At 45.9% G+C, this 15,366-nt stretch overlaps 1 protein-coding gene across 5 annotated transcripts in view; it reads left to right on the top strand.

Annotated features, from left to right (window-relative positions):
• SCN8A (sodium voltage-gated channel alpha subunit 8) overlaps positions 1 to 15,366 on the top strand; it is a 113,782-nt gene that overhangs the window by 84,467 nt on the left and 13,949 nt on the right. For 3 of the 5 annotated variants that reach the window (XM_061204667.1, XM_061204666.1, XM_061204668.1), the window contains exons 16-20: positions 1,674 to 2,144; positions 2,681 to 2,798; positions 3,338 to 3,492; positions 6,423 to 6,596; positions 12,076 to 12,198. In XM_061204667.1, the coding sequence (XP_061060650.1) occupies positions 1,674 to 2,144; positions 2,681 to 2,798; positions 3,338 to 3,492; positions 6,423 to 6,596; positions 12,076 to 12,198 (1,041 nt within the window). The remainder of the gene's footprint in view (positions 1 to 1,673; positions 2,145 to 2,680; positions 2,799 to 3,337; positions 3,493 to 6,422; positions 6,597 to 12,075; positions 12,199 to 15,366) is intronic. The other 2 variants (XM_061204670.1, XM_061204671.1) reach the window with 1 other exon arrangement.

Genomic DNA, 15,366 nt, shown 5'->3' with positions numbered 1-15,366 from the left:
GTCTGTAGTGGGATCAACATTACCAGCCCTGACCTCCTACCGTTTCTCTAACCTCCTTTTCTCAGTTGTCTCAGGGACATCTCCCCATGACTGGCTATAGGTACCTGAGCACATGACAGAATCCACTATTATTTCTGCCTCTGATGACACCTTTCCCAGTTCCCCTTGGCTCCTTCCTTCTGCCCATGTAGTCTCTAGTAATCTGTAAGTCTTTCTGACTTTTCTCTCCACTCCTAGTAAATATCTGATGTCTTTCATATGTCTTTCTTCTTAGCATTTCTATACCTACATCTTTCTTCATAGTATTTCTGAGATCTGCCCCTTCCTTTCCATTTCTACAACCCATCTATTATTTCTAAAAGTGTGAGGAAGACCACCTTCATCACAATCACCTGAGTTTCACTCATTAAAAAAGGCCAAGTCCCAGGCCTTACATCAGATCTACTGAATCAGAATCTTTCAGGTGAGGCCAAGGAAATGCTTGTTTTTAACAAGCATCCCACCCCAGGAGATTCTTCTGCATGCTAAGGTTTGAGGTTACTATAGCCTAATCCAGACCCTCATCAATTCATGCAGGCAACAGCCTCCTAATTCCTAGTCCCCCCTAACGCCCTGCCCCCCCGACCCGTGTACGTAGCTAGTAGGAATGACTTTCTCAAATCTCTGTCATCATCTGTGACTCCTTTGCTCAAGGACCAATAGTGACTCCAGTTAAATAAAATTCAAATCTTTCAGCCTGGCCTTCAAAGCCCTCTGCAACTGACCCCCATTTTACCGACTATATTCCTTTGTAATTCTGCAAATGGCCGCAGTAACCCTGATACATATAGTTCATATATTGTTTCCATTTCTCCCACTCTGCACATATGATTATCTCCACCGAAAAACTATGCCTTACTCTTCTTCAGAAGTGTGACAAAGTAAGGGCCAAGTGTAAATCAAGAAGTGAACATCTCTCCCACTTTTCAAAAGTAAGTCTTAATAAAAATAATTAATTTAATGCCCAATGTGGTGAAATAGGGGAAAAAAACAACATAAATAAAGCTTGTTTCTGATGGCTTGACACTTCGATATAATAGAACACAAAAGTCACCATCACTGTCTTGCTAGAGCTACTTAATTTTGATAAATGTTAGGAAAACAAAGAAAATTAATTCTTAAAATAGGGTGACGTCAAATATATTTCAGTTCCACCTTCTAGATTTGTGGTTTGAGAGTCTGGCTCTCCAAGCCTAATTTTTTTCTAACCTGGGTCCTCCAGGACATCTGTTGCTCATGAACACATGGCATCTATGCATTCTTTGATCCTCCCCAATAATCCATGCCCACCTTTTTGTTTTTATTTTTGGGGAATTTTCTCCCAAAATGGATACAGCCTTTGCTTTCTCGGATTATAAGAAAAGCAGTATGTTTTGAAGTACATATATATGTATATAACACTACAAAAGAACCAAGAAAAGGGGTACTAAACTCCTTGTATTACAACCAAAACCAAACAAAATGCCCACCTAGTGACATTTAAAACACTCCGTGGGTCAAATGAAACACAATAGAAACTATTGAGTCTTTCACATAAGTCTGGGGGCTCCCAGTTTGCAACCCTAGTTTAGTGGATACCTTTACCCAATACCATTCTACATTCACTCTCCTTTTTCCTAATGTTCCTGGTACAGGTGCTGAACCTGTTTCTGGCCTTGCTCCTGAGCTCCTTCAGTGCTGACAACTTAGCAGCCACAGATGATGATGGGGAAATGAACAACCTACAAATCTCAGTAATCCGGATCAAGAAGGGCGTGGCTTGGACCAAACTGAAAGTGCACGCCTTCATGCAGGCCCACTTCAAGCAGCGCGAGGCCGATGAAGTGAAACCTCTGGATGAGCTGTACGAAAAGAAGGCCAACTGTATCGCCAACCACACTGGCGCCGACATCCACCGGAACGGTGACTTCCAGAAGAATGGCAATGGCACAACCAGCGGCATCGGCAGCAGCGTGGAGAAGTACATCATTGATGAGGACCACATGTCCTTCATCAACAATCCCAACCTGACCGTGAGAGTGCCCATCGCGGTAGGCGAGTCTGATTTTGAGAACCTCAACACCGAGGACGTGAGCAGCGAGTCGGATCCTGAAGGCAGCAAAGATGTAAGGTCCTAGCCTAGAAACCAGTCTTGATCCTATGTGAGAACAAACGGCTCTGTCAGCCCCAAGGCATTGGTTCAGCTATGGGTCTGGCAGAGAGATTCTGGAAGAGCCAACTCTCAACTTTGAGAACCAACCCTACCCAGCCCCCCATTGTTATTCTAGATGAGCTAGATTCCTGAGATGTTTCCAGATCTGTCTCCATTGCTTCTGGATCATCTGGATCCAGAGGCTGGAGAAAACCCTCAAGTACTTCCCTGCCATTAATCTGTCTGAGCTGTATTACTGAGACCAATCTATAGCCCACCTTCTTCTTAGGGTAGATCACTGTCATCTGTGAGTGGGCTTTAATGTTGTACCCCATCCTGACAGAAGTTTTGAGGGTGCTGTGGTAATTGTTTGCCTGTGATGAACTGGATGATCATGGATTTGTAACAAGAATTGTAGCCGGTACATCATCTGTACCAAGGTAGCGTAGTCAGTGTAGAGTGGACATGTTGCTGCAGTGTTGCTTCTCTCCCTTTTCCTTGTGTATCTAGAAACTGGATGACACTAGCTCCTCTGAAGGCAGCACCATTGATATCAAACCAGAAGTAGAAGAAGTCCCTGTGGAACAGCCTGAGGAATACTTGGATCCGGATGCCTGTTTCACAGAAGGTGAAAGGGGGCCAGGAGAGGGGATGGCATGTAGCACTTGCACTGCTCACAGACACGTTTCTGCCAGGGTCAGTGGTTGGCTGGGGAGGGGGGCTCAGTGGCTATCTTCAGGAACTTTGTTCCCCGCCTCATCATTTTGAGGGAGGTTGATACTGTTTTCCCTATTTGATTCTTAGCTGTCACAAGTTTTTACTCTCAGGCTTTTCTTTGTCCTTTTTTCTTGACATCAGCCCAGAACTTCCATTAGAAAGGCCTATTCTGTCATGGCTGTGTCTGCCTCCTGACTACCCTTTTCTCCTCCCTCTCACTGCTTCTTTATAGGACATTTTCCCAACACCAGAGGGCCTTGCCCTGGTAGCCTGGCAGCATGGCCTCAGCCCTGCCACCCTCTCCACTTCTGAGTCAGAACTTCTGATTCAGCCACTGAACTCCTGGCTGTGTGGTGGGGCAGCACCTGGTGGGGCCTGGGAGAAGGAGGAGAGGGCACATCTGGTCAGGGCACGTCCCACAGTCTGACCTGCCTCTCCCTCTGGTGCCAGGTTGTGTCCAGAGATTCAAGTGCTGCCAGGTCAACATTGAGGAAGGGCTGGGCAAGTCTTGGTGGATCCTGCGGAAAACCTGCTTTCTCATTGTGGAGCACAATTGGTTTGAGACCTTCATCATCTTCATGATTCTGCTCAGCAGTGGCGCCCTGGTGAGGTCCGGGGGAAAGAACCATGGGGGATTGGCTGGGGAAGGGGTAGAGCAGGAAAGACTGGATGGGCCCAAGCCCAGTTTCTCTGAGAACACAGCTTGACTGTAGACCCAAGAATAATGATCTACTAAAGTGCTTCGAGCTGGTGTTTTGAGCCTTTGGGATTAGAATTCAAACTTGTCCAAATCTTCATCTTTAGACTCAACACGATCCCTCTGAAGCCTAGGACCCCCTTTTCATCAGGAAGAGAATACAGATTACCAAGTATCTTCACTGCTTAGTTTGCCCCATTCAAAACAACTTCCTAAAATGAACTTCCCTTTCTCGCCTAATACCCTGAATCACTAGTTCTTGACTTTTCAGTTACCCAAGATAGGAGGGAGGTGGTACCCCTCCACCCCCTCTCCCCTTATACACTGCTGGACTTGGAGAACCCATGGCCTTAGCAGATATTAAGAGTCAGATCTCTGGTACAAAGGTCATTTATATTCACGTGGTTGTAAGTGCTTCTCATTAATCAGTGAGGCACACAGGGCACTGAACACACAGGTTCCTCCCCTACTAGGACTAATTATCTTGGTGTTTGCTTTCATTTTTTAGCAGGATTATAACTGAGGAGATCTGGACAGGGTCTGCTGTGAGGGAGCTGCTTCCTAGTTGAGTAGATTCGAAGACAGCAGAGACTAGAGACACAACACATTTTCCTTCTTTTAGTTAAGGGAGAAGTAAAGAATGCTGGATTTTGAAATGCTTTTAAAGAAGGTGGGCACATTCATGTAGGTGTGGAATTAGAGCCTAATCTGGAAGCAAAAAATAACAAGAGAGAAGCCCCAGATTTAGTGTTAAAGATCCCCCAGTGACTTGAGAAGTCTCTCTGACTTGTGAGGTAGGAGAATAGGGGAAGCCGAGACAGGAAGTGACATGTGGTGAAGAAGAGCCCGAGCATGAAGCAATGGGCAGTGAGCAGTGGGGAGTGGGGGGTGGTGAGGAATGCAGGAAAGCATCAGGACTAGCGCAGGAGGCAAAAAAGCCTCCATCTTTAGTGAAGGGGAGCCAGACCACCCTGCCTGCCCCCGGGCCGTTTATTGCACCAACAGGCATTCACTCAGCACCTCCTGAGACGCTGTGGAGGCCCCAAGATGACAGCACAGGCCCTGCCCTTGAGAAACGGAGGATCAGACTCAGGCCAGGGATGGAGGAAGGTCTTTTATTATTGCTGTCATCATTATTCTTCAAATCTAGTCAATGAAAACCTAAAATAAGAGAGGACATGCCTCACCCTTTGATTCTTCTCTTCCCCCGTCTCTACGAAAAAGAGTAGAAGCAGCAGTGAAACAAATGTATTGAACTTTCTTTACCGCTACCTGTGACAGTCTTTATTTATCAAAGGTGAATAAAACGGGGGAGTCTGGGCTCAGGACATGAAGACCCTGCGCAGTAGTAGGCTTGAGACTCAAGTCAAGTGAAGCCACAGCTAAAATGTGCAAGAAAAGACTAGAATGTGGTTGTGAGGAGATTTCAGAGGGGGAATCAGAGCCCCCAGTGACAGGGTGATCAGTCTCAGACAGCTCACATATGTTGGGTTCTAGGATGGATTTCTACAGGTGGAGCTAAGGGGAAACGTGACGTGGAAGCTATAGCTTTTCCACTGAGCGGAGAGGATTTATTTGTACCAGACCCTGAGGACTGTGGACCCAAGATTTCTGTCCCCACTGCCCAGCAGTGAACCTGGATGTCCGTGTGCCTCCATTTTGGAAGAAGAGTCTCCGGGCAGCCTGACTCTGTCCTTCCTTCTGGAACTGTTCAGATCAGGCTCCTCCACCGCAGGGCACAGGACCCTTTGTCCACCTCCAGTTTTTTTTTTTTCATGCTTCAGGGATTCCCTCCCGCCAGCACAGAGCTTCTGCAGTCCACCCCCCTGCACGCACGAGTGCTCAGACCTTCACATGACAAAGGCTCATCCCCTCATTTGGGAGTTCCGGAGAAAGAAAGGAGTGTTGAGATTCTCTTCACCCGGTGTCTTCCAGTCCTGGAACTCTCCACCTGTATCTGTGGTGTCAGGGGCTGAAGGGAGAAAAATTTTTGTCCTATAAATATATAAAGTATCAACAAGGATGTGGAGAAATTGGACCCCTCATATACTGCTGGTGGGAATGTAAACTGGTCCGGCCTCTTTGGAAAACAGTTTGGCAATTCCTCAAAAAAATTAAACTTGAGTTACCAATGACCCAGCCGTTCCATTCCTAGGTATATACCCAAGGGGCATAAAAACATGTCCACGTGAAAACTTGTACACAAATGTTCATAGCAGCATTATTCACAATAGCCAAAAAGTAAAAACAACACAAATGTCCATCAACTGATGAAGGATAAACAAAATGTTGGTATAGCCATAACTGGAACATTATTCATCAATAAAAAGAAAAATGAAGTGCTGAGGGGTGCTGCGATATGGATGAACTTTGAAAATATTATTCTAAGTTAAAGAAGCCAGTCGTAAAGGACCGCATATTATATGATTCCATTTATACAAAATGTCCAGAAGGAGTAGATCTGTGGAGATAGAAAATAGATGAGTGGTTGCCAGGACTAGGGGGAGATCGGGAGACTAGAGGGTGACAGCTAGAGGTGTGGGGTTTCTTTGGGGGGTAATGAAAATATCCTAAAATTGTGGTGATGGATGTACGACTCTGAATTGTATTAATAGCTATTGCATTGTACACTTTAAATAGCTGAATTGTGAGGTATGTGAATTACATCTCAAGAACACTTTTTTTAAAGAGAAAAGCCATGTGTAGCAAGGGATAGAGCGAAAGAGACAGGGAGCTGATGATGGGCCACCGCAGGTGGGAGGGCTGCCGAGGGGGGCAGTACCTCCGTGTTGCTTGTTTCCCTTTAGGCACTATAGGCCGCTGCTGCCTCTCTTCCAGGCCTTCGAGGACATCTACATTGAGCAGAGAAAGAGCATTCGTACCATCCTGGAGTACGCTGACAAAGTCTTCACCTATATCTTCATCCTGGAGATGTTGCTCAAGTGGATAGCCTATGGCTTCGTCAAGTTCTTCACCAATGCCTGGTGCTGGCTGGACTTCCTCATCGTGGCTGTACGTGTCCTGCTTTCTACTTCCCACCCATGCCAGCAGGAAAGCAAAAACAGGGACTGTCCTTCCTCTAATGGCTGGAGTTGCCTGGGGCCCAGGGTGTAGGGCAAGATGTAGATGGAGCACTCAGATCGTAACTTTGGGAAGGGACTCTGAAGTCCTACATTTGCTCCAGGGACTAACTCAGCAGCTCTTTACTCTGGTGGTTTGGCCTAGAAGTTTCAGAGATTAGGATTGGGAAGAATCTGACTGGTGTCAGAGCCTTGTTATTAGGCTGGGAACAGGAAGATTCTGTCCCCAAACCAGTGTGATGTCCTCCTCCTGCTGCCAGGAGAGGGCTTAGAGGACGAGGTGGGTGCTGCTGGGATGGAGGTGGTGGTGGGATCTAAGTAGACTCTCCTGCTGACCGTCCCCGTGGACACTCCCATCCACCTCAAGTCTTCATACCAGACTCATCTGAACAAGTCAGACTGTCAGGGAGAGGAGGAGTTTACCCCGAAACAAACCCCGCCTCTTCCCACACATTGCCATTTCCACAGAGGTGATCAAACTCTTAAAAAATCCTTTTTCCTCCAGGTTTTGAGACCATCTCCACAGCTCAGTGGCCTTCACCTGCCATGTTATTTTTCAGGGTGGAAGCTGCATCACCTGAAACTGTTTCTCACCCCACCATGACTTGTTCCTTATTGAGTTTTCTAACCATGATGAATGTTTCTTATTCTGTCTAATCACTAAAGCTTTTTTTCTTGCAGTCAAATCAGCATTTAAATGGGAATGAATGGGAATTTCAGGAGCAGGCCCTATGGAAACTTCACTTCCTTCTGAGGGCTGAGAAGTGCCAAGAAAGTGGAGTGTTTGGCGGCTGGGTTGATACATTTAGAATATGGGTTTCATTGGCTATATGGTGAACTACGTGTAGAGTGCCTCCGGGATCTAGCATAGAGCAGCGAGGAAGTAACAGGCACCTGGCGTTCTGCTCTGTTAATGCGCTCCTTTCCCAACACAGCACCTGCAACTCCCATGGTTTAATGACTCCTTCCAAGAGCTGTCACTATGCTCCTATCTACATTCCCCATTTCAAAAAGCAAGCCTTTGGGAAGATCCCTAAATGAAGCGAGGAGGTCACTGGCTGTCGTCTGAGTGAACCGGAGACGTATCGCCCCAGAGTTGCCAGCAAGAGAGCCTCCTAGCCAGAGGTTTCAGCAACCTTGGATGGAAGGGACTCTACCTCCCACAGATGGAAAGCTTGAGTTCTAGGAGCTAAGGAATGGGCTTGGGATAAGGTCCAGAGAACTAAAGTGACACTGGGCCAGCTTGCTTTCTACAGAACAGGGGAAGTGCTCTGGAGTCTTCATTTCACTGTAACTCCTCAGGACCACTTAGAATCAGGTGGGACGCCCGTGGGAATCCTAGAAGCCCCTCATCTTCTGGACCTTCCAAGAACTCGGATAGATACATCCACTACCACACTTCCAGCAGCCCTAGGAAAGCTGTGATTCAGAACAGATCTTCCCTACCATGACCGGCCTCCTGTTCACCCTAACCTCTACTACTCTATTCCTCTTCCCCCTGGGGTGGGCAACCCCAGAGTTTGTGAGTCTCAGTCAAGTATCCCACATTCCTCTGGTACCCAAATAAGCTGCTAAAAGCATTAACGATTCTGCATGTCACCATTTATTTATTTAGCAAATATTTGTAGTACTTTTTATACTCGGTGGCAGGGAAACAAAAAACATGAGAAAGGCATGTAGCCAACTGACAATAATCCTTAAATCCCCCTAGCTTTGGGGAATTGCTGGATTCTTACATTGCCATGAGACCTGACACTGGCTCCTGAGACTACCTCTGGACCAGTGACTAGTAGACAGACATAAATGAAATACCATTCTCCGCGTGGAATTGTCCCAGAAGCCATAGGGAGTCACGGGACAGGCAGGCATAGTCCCGGCCCCTGGGAAGCTCACACTGGCTTGCTGGGCCACTCTGACCTGATTCCAGGCTGTGGAAATCCAGCATTCCAGGAACAGGGCTTTCCCAGGACCTTCCTTCTGTTTTCTCTGGGACAGAGCAGTGCATTTATTCTTCACGTCTCATGTCTATTGAGCATCCACAACACAAAGCCTCCTGCCAGGTATTGTGGGGGGATACAGAGAGTAGAAGAAAAGGTCACTTCTCTCAAAGGACTGAAAAGATGGGACACGTACACAAATAACCAGTGTGAAGCAGAGTGTGCTGGTGGTGGGGGGGGGGCGGTGTGGGGGGAGCCCCAGTCCATGCCGTGGCTGCACTGTTTGCCACTTTTGAGTTGTGGGTGGAGAATAAGGCTTAGACTGACACCTGGACATGTGGAACTGTCAAGTTTTTGCTGTCCTTTTGGACAAAGTGTCTAGTGCCTTTGGCATTTGAGAACAGCCAGCAGGTGTAAATTTTAGGTCCTAATTTTGCAGCATCTCTGAGACTCTCTTCTTCCCATTTCATCCACCGGTGACTTGATGTCTGAATCTGTTATTCATCACCATGTTTGTTTCCCTAATGGATTTTCATTCTTCCTTGTTGCCCTTTATAGTTGCTCACAGTACTTTTCAGAATCATGGGGATGATCTAGACAACTTCCAAGGTTAACTCTCTGTGTTTATAAGCCAGGTGAATTCCCAAACAGAGACAGCATTTTCTTTTGCCCAGGTCCTTGGCTGCACTGGAGATCTGGTCCTGGAAAAGAATTTTGTCATCTTTTCCCAGGGAAATTTACCACATCAGATCCGGAGATTAGCCAGCATATCAGTTCCAGGGATGGGAACTTGCAGAGACCATTCACCTCATCCTGAATTCAGACTACTGAAACAATTCTCCATTTGAAAATGTTCACATCATTTTGAAAAAGCCACCCAGTGTCTCTCCCTTTTTTTCAATGCCTGAAGCCACAGATACCCTGGATTTTGACTTCCCCTCAACTCCTTTTTTTTTTTTCAGGTTTGATTCTTTCCTTAACTCTAAACAATGTTCTGATTATGTCCAGTGAGAGTTTAACATGGAGACTCAGCAGATAATAAAATTGCCCCTAACTGTTTAGGAATAACCCAGATAGGATGCTCGCTGATCCTGTCTTGGGTGATCCTGGCCAGATTGATGAGTTGAGCGGCAGACTATCTCTCAGCACCATTTAGAGCCAGCCTCTGAATTGGCATCTGTACCTCCTCCACCCTTCCCCCCACTTTAGGTAGGCCTATTTATTATCAGATAAATTACGCACCGCCCCCCGCCCCGAGAAGAACTTGGGTTGTCTTGTCTTGTATGAAACTTAGTTTTTTGCAGTCTTTACCTGGCATAGTTTCACAGGATGAAGTTGACTCAGGTATTTTGAACTCATGTATTTGGTTGAGGTCACTTACCTTCAGATGTACCTATAGATTCTTTGGGGTTAAGAGTTGGCTGCACTTGGCAATAGTAGGCAAAAGACACCTCCATGTAGAGTCTTACTGTTAATGATGGATGGAGGGAAAATGATTGGTTGATACTACTGTGTTCTAGATAAGGATTTTGAGGCCCTTGTTTTGAACAGAAATTGAACTCTGAGCCATCTACCCTTCAAAGAGCATGAGACCTACTCATGTAGGTCTCTTCAGTCAGCCTTAGGGCAGCATTTAATTCCAGATTTGCTTTGGATACTGCCCAGGACTCTAGAGAAGAGACCTATGCTAATGGGTTATGAGGACAGGCATAGTTGAAGGTTCACAACCCTTTTAAAAACTGAAACCTTTGAGCCTGTTCATCCGTGACCCTCACTAGGTCATGGACCTGCTACTTCTACCCCTGCCAGCCTGCTGCTTAATTATAAATATCTTCATTTAAAGCAACTTTTTTTTTTTTTTTTTTTTTTACAGTTCAGAGATACAGAATCAAAGAAGTAAATCCCTCAGCTAGAGATAAAAAGCTACAAATGAAACTAAGTTATGGATTGTTGCTTTAAAATACCAGTTTAGGCCAAGCCGATCTGTAATCACCACTTCCCAGTAGAGGGAATTTAAGAATGGTTGATGGAAACATCTTAACCGATCCCAGAATTTGTGGCGCAATATAAAGGAAAGACTGCTCTAAGAAAGCCAGAGCCCAAACATTCTAACTAAAGGTATTTCAGATCTGGTGCCCCCTGAAGAGCTACATATCTCTCTCCAGTTAGGCCCAGGCAGCCCTAGGTATAGTTAAGGGTCGGCGTGGTAACTGTTCTGAGAGCTCTGGTAGAATAAGGTGAGTTTGCCAGTGGAAGAGCAGGAAAGAATTTGACCGTGACTCTAGGCCTAGAGACCAGACTACTTCTCCCCAGCATGGCAACGTATTCAACCCCAAATTGTTCAGATACCGTAATCCTCTATGGAGATTTTGTCATCCAGCCTGCCAGTGAGGGAGGTGACCTATCCATGGGAGAAAGAGCTCTGGCCTGGGAATCAGGCATGTGAGCCTTTCATCCTGGCTCCAGAACTGCCAATGTGACACCGGGCAAATTCTTGTGTATGGGTCTCAATTTCCTCATCTATAAATAAAAAATTATTCCAAGAACTCTTCCAGCTGTTATTCTGATGATGAGAGTAATAGAAGATTGTCCTGGAAAGGACAGACCTGAGGCCAGTTCTTTTGGGGCTGTTCTGGAGAGAAAGAATGGGGATTATAAGGGAAAATATGGATTCAGTTGTCCAGACCCACCCAAGCTCTCGTGGCCATGAAGGAGTCATGGTTATAGTTAAAAGATGGAAGGATTGTTGTGGTTAAAAGTGAGAGATAGAATCACTTAAGTGAGTTCCCATGGAGCCAAACCTCCATCAAGAAGTTTCTTCTTTTGGTCCTTTTCTTGTTGGGAACTGCAAAGTCAGCTGTGGTACTTATTGAATACGTTTCCTTGTTGATGTAGTAACACATCCAATTCTCAAACCAATGGTTTCTTGTCAACCAGGAGTAAGAGAGCTTGTCCCTGTTGGAAATCCATGGTGAATGAGCTGAGGAGGGGGCAGCCTGTGTGGAGTGTGTGTATTTATCTGTATTCTTTTCCATAGGTACCATTAAATTTGTCTGGCTTAATTTAATGGGAACTTCTGGGACCTGCAGAGACTATAAAGGGCGAGGGTAAGGTTTTTGTCATCTGTTCAGGCTCCTCTCCTTCCAATGGAACGTCCTCATTCTCCCTCTCCCTTCAGCCTCTTCCCTTTGCCAACTTGTATGTCTGTTCTACTGCCCTCTCTCCGCGTTCTCTTCCCTTTGTGTTTTTTCTTCTGCCTCTCAACCACCTTTCCTTCCAGGTCGTTTGAGTCCAAGTTGAAGTAGGCAGCTGGTGTTACCCACTTCCTCTTCCTGGGGGTGGGGGGGGCCCAATCTGTATAATCAGTGCTAGGGGCTTTATTCTAACACTCTGGAACCTCTGTTTTCTTTTTTTTTTTTTTTTTCCTTTTGTTTCCTTTTTTTGTTTTTGTTTTTCTCTTCTGTTTCCGTGTAGGTCTCTTTAGTCAGCCTTATAGCTAATGCCCTGGGCTACTCGGAACTAGGTGCCATAAAGTCCCTTAGGACCCTAAGAGCTTTGAGACCCTTAAGAGCCTTATCACGATTTGAAGGGATGAGGGTAAGATACTAAGAGCAGCTGATCCTTCTGCATGCCAGTGGAAACTGTCTAAGCATGCTAGAACTGATCACGTGGTGGAAAGATCATTCACACACGAACTCTGGATGCAGCTGCTGATTTGATCCTCCACTCTTTCTCCCCCGCACCTGCCCCAAGGGCAGTCGCGTTTAGCTGCCTCATCACATTAATACTGGCCCCACCCCCAACGACATGCCATCGCAGAACATGTTAACATTGGCTATTCTCATCTGGCCTGGCTTACCTGTAGCACTTGGGGCGGCTTTCTGGGCTGTTGATTTAATAGGGAGAATCACCAGGTGCAAAGAAGGGGAATTGTCACCCACAGACCCACTGAAAAGCAGAGGCCGCAGGCAGGGAGAGTGCAGTGTAGGGGCGTCAGCCAGGTGGGGACTGCGGCCTTGGAGTCACTGAGAAAGCGGCCGAGAAGGGGCTTGAAGACGGGATGGCAGGCCTGGAATTGGGGACGGAGCGGAATTTGGCGTGGCCCTGGGAAAAGAAATGCTTTTCTTTCTGTTCTGATTCCTCTTATTGCACCTTGTTGTTCTCAGCCCAGTCCCGTAAGGACTGGCAGCCTCTGTCTGATAGCAAAGCTTTCCTCCTCACCCCCCTACCCCTCTGCCCACGCTATACGGTCCCCTGTCCTAACACTGTCAAAATAGCAACCGGGTACAATGCTAGATGACTATCAGCTAGTTCTCCTGAAATTTCTCAACACCTGCTATTCCTGCTTTGGCGATAACTCCACCCAAATCCAAACAGTGCAAGGTGCTGTCACCCTGCCAACTATAGAAATAAGGCTCCCTCTTTTGGTGCCTTTTTGCTGTCTCTCTTGGTTTAAAAAAATTGTGTGTGTGTGCACATGTGCGTGCGCGAGCGTGCACACACACACACACACAGACATGCAAGTCCGTAAAATCAAATGGACCACTGGCTTTTGGTGGTAATGGTTGTCCTGTGGTAATCAGAGAGGTCTGTTATACTTAACGAGACCAAGAAAACTCATTTTAATTCTGATGTTGAATACATGCAGGAGAGCAAACCAGAGGATGCGTTTTTAAACGTGCAGATATCAGAATGTAGGAATAAAAATTAAACTGTTGTGGTAGCCCACGTGAAGCAAGACTGCTCAGAGAAACTAGGTACCAGGACAGTGCTGCGTCATCAGTCCCCATCTGGGGGTTCCTGGCCGCTGTTTCGTGAAGCCACCCACATCTGTACAGGAAGACGAAAATTTCACTGGGACTTGGGAATTGTATTATTTTAGTTTATCCAGACAAATGCTTTCTGCAAGAAATTTGCATTTCTCCTGTAGCACAGTCACAGTTTGGTTTACTAAATATAAGCTTTCTGCAACCCACCTGAAACCATCTGCAGGAAGGTCAGTTCCACAGCAGCATAAATTTATTTTAATTTAAGAAACAAAACTTGGGATTCTAAGTCCTTCTCCCACAGATAAGAGAGGTTTCAGAATGTGTGCAATCAGGTCACTGTTATGCTCGAGCTAAATGTAAGGGGAAAGAGAGGATATTGCGGAGGGCTCAGTGTTTTAGGGGGCCATGGTGTCACTGAAAACAGGGTTAAAATGCTCTTCCCTCCTCTCCCACCTTCCCACTTTTTTCAGAAAGGGTTAGTTAAATTTTTTAAATAAGTCATACTAGTTTTGTTACAAAGTTGATAATCCGTTTTGGTGACTGAAAACTGAAGACAATAATTGCAACATTGTACCTAAACTCAGTAGCCTGTGATCCTCCACATGCCCCAGGAGGGGTCCTGGAACTCCTAAAAGGAGACTGGTAATACCCAAAGGGCACCCAAAAAAAGATGCCCAACTGCCACTGCTACTTTCTCCATCTGGGTGCCCATCACTGCCAGTCCCAACCTGTGGCAGAGGCAGTCCTCCCTGACCAGCTGCCGCCAGTTGGCTCACGAGGAAGTTACGTGAATTGTCCCAACACAGGAGTGCTTCTGGTGGCCACACCTCTTCCCTTTAGCTCCTCCTTCTTTCCTCACCTTTCCGGGACTTGCAGTTTCCATTTCCTCAAAACTTTTACTTGTCAACTTTCAAGTGGTTGAGGAGCCCAGAGGCCTGGAATGGGTGACCAGAAGAGCAGACAGTTTTATTTGAAAAGCATTAGTAAAGGTTTTTTCAAATGAGATAATAAGGGCAGGAACAAGTTTGAACCCAAAGCCGGGCTTTCAAGCAGTAAACATTCAGTAAGGGAAGCTCTGGTAAAGGATGTCACCTCCTTTGGTTGGCTCCAGTCAGCGACAGCACGGCCACTTCTGGTTGGGCCGGAGGTGAAAACTCAGGACCCATTCCTTTCCTGCAGTCCCCCAGCCCTTCTGTGCAAGAATAACTGCAAGAAGGGAGGAGTGAATTTGCCCCAGTAATAAACAGAATTAGGGACCTACGTTTTACTTGAACGTTACTCTTCTGCAGGGCCGTGTTTTTCATTTCTTGGTTTGGGTCCTTGTGTGTGCCAACACTTGCATAATCTAAGCGATTATCCCCTTAGAAAATTTTAAACAAGACATCTTTATGAACATCAATGCAGATGGGCTCAACTGTCACTGTGCTGCTCCGGTGAGAGGTTCAGACCTTCGCTTGAGAGGGAACATAAGGCCCTAGCCTGTCCTGGGGCACTGACTTCAGTCTCTTCCTCAAACCAAAGACCAGAACACTGAAACACTCATGCTGTCGGCAAAGGAATGCTTAATGTCGTTCTTTGCTTTTCTCTCCTCCATAGTAATCTTCATTTAAGGACTTTGCTGTGCTGTTAAATTTTTGAGGGTACAGAATAGTAATGCTGTGAAACATGCATGCATTTTTGTTGTTAGTATATAGTTGTCCATTAAAGCCATGTTCCCTCTGCCAGATATTAAAAGCTATTTGACAGATTTTATAGTATTTAATGAGCAATAATGTTCTAGGCATTATAGAGAAGACAAAAATGCTGAAAGAATTAGTACCCATTGGAATTTTTTCATCAAATGAGATTTCTATCAACTGCTAAGTATAAACTTCCATTGCAGAAAGTAACTTTATAGGTTGCTAGATCCTAGCTTTGAGTAATATTTCTATACCTAATTTTTAACAATAATGAATTTCATCATAATTAAAGGTGGCACAGAATAACTTGAGTTATT

The sequence above is a fragment of the Eubalaena glacialis genome, chromosome 11 (assembly GCF_028564815.1).
Source record: "Eubalaena glacialis isolate mEubGla1 chromosome 11, mEubGla1.1.hap2.+ XY, whole genome shotgun sequence".
NCBI classification, from domain to species: domain Eukaryota; kingdom Metazoa; phylum Chordata; class Mammalia; order Artiodactyla; family Balaenidae; genus Eubalaena; species Eubalaena glacialis.
The sequence above is the reverse complement of the archived record's forward strand: the minus strand, read 5'-3'. Positions and strand labels throughout refer to the sequence as shown.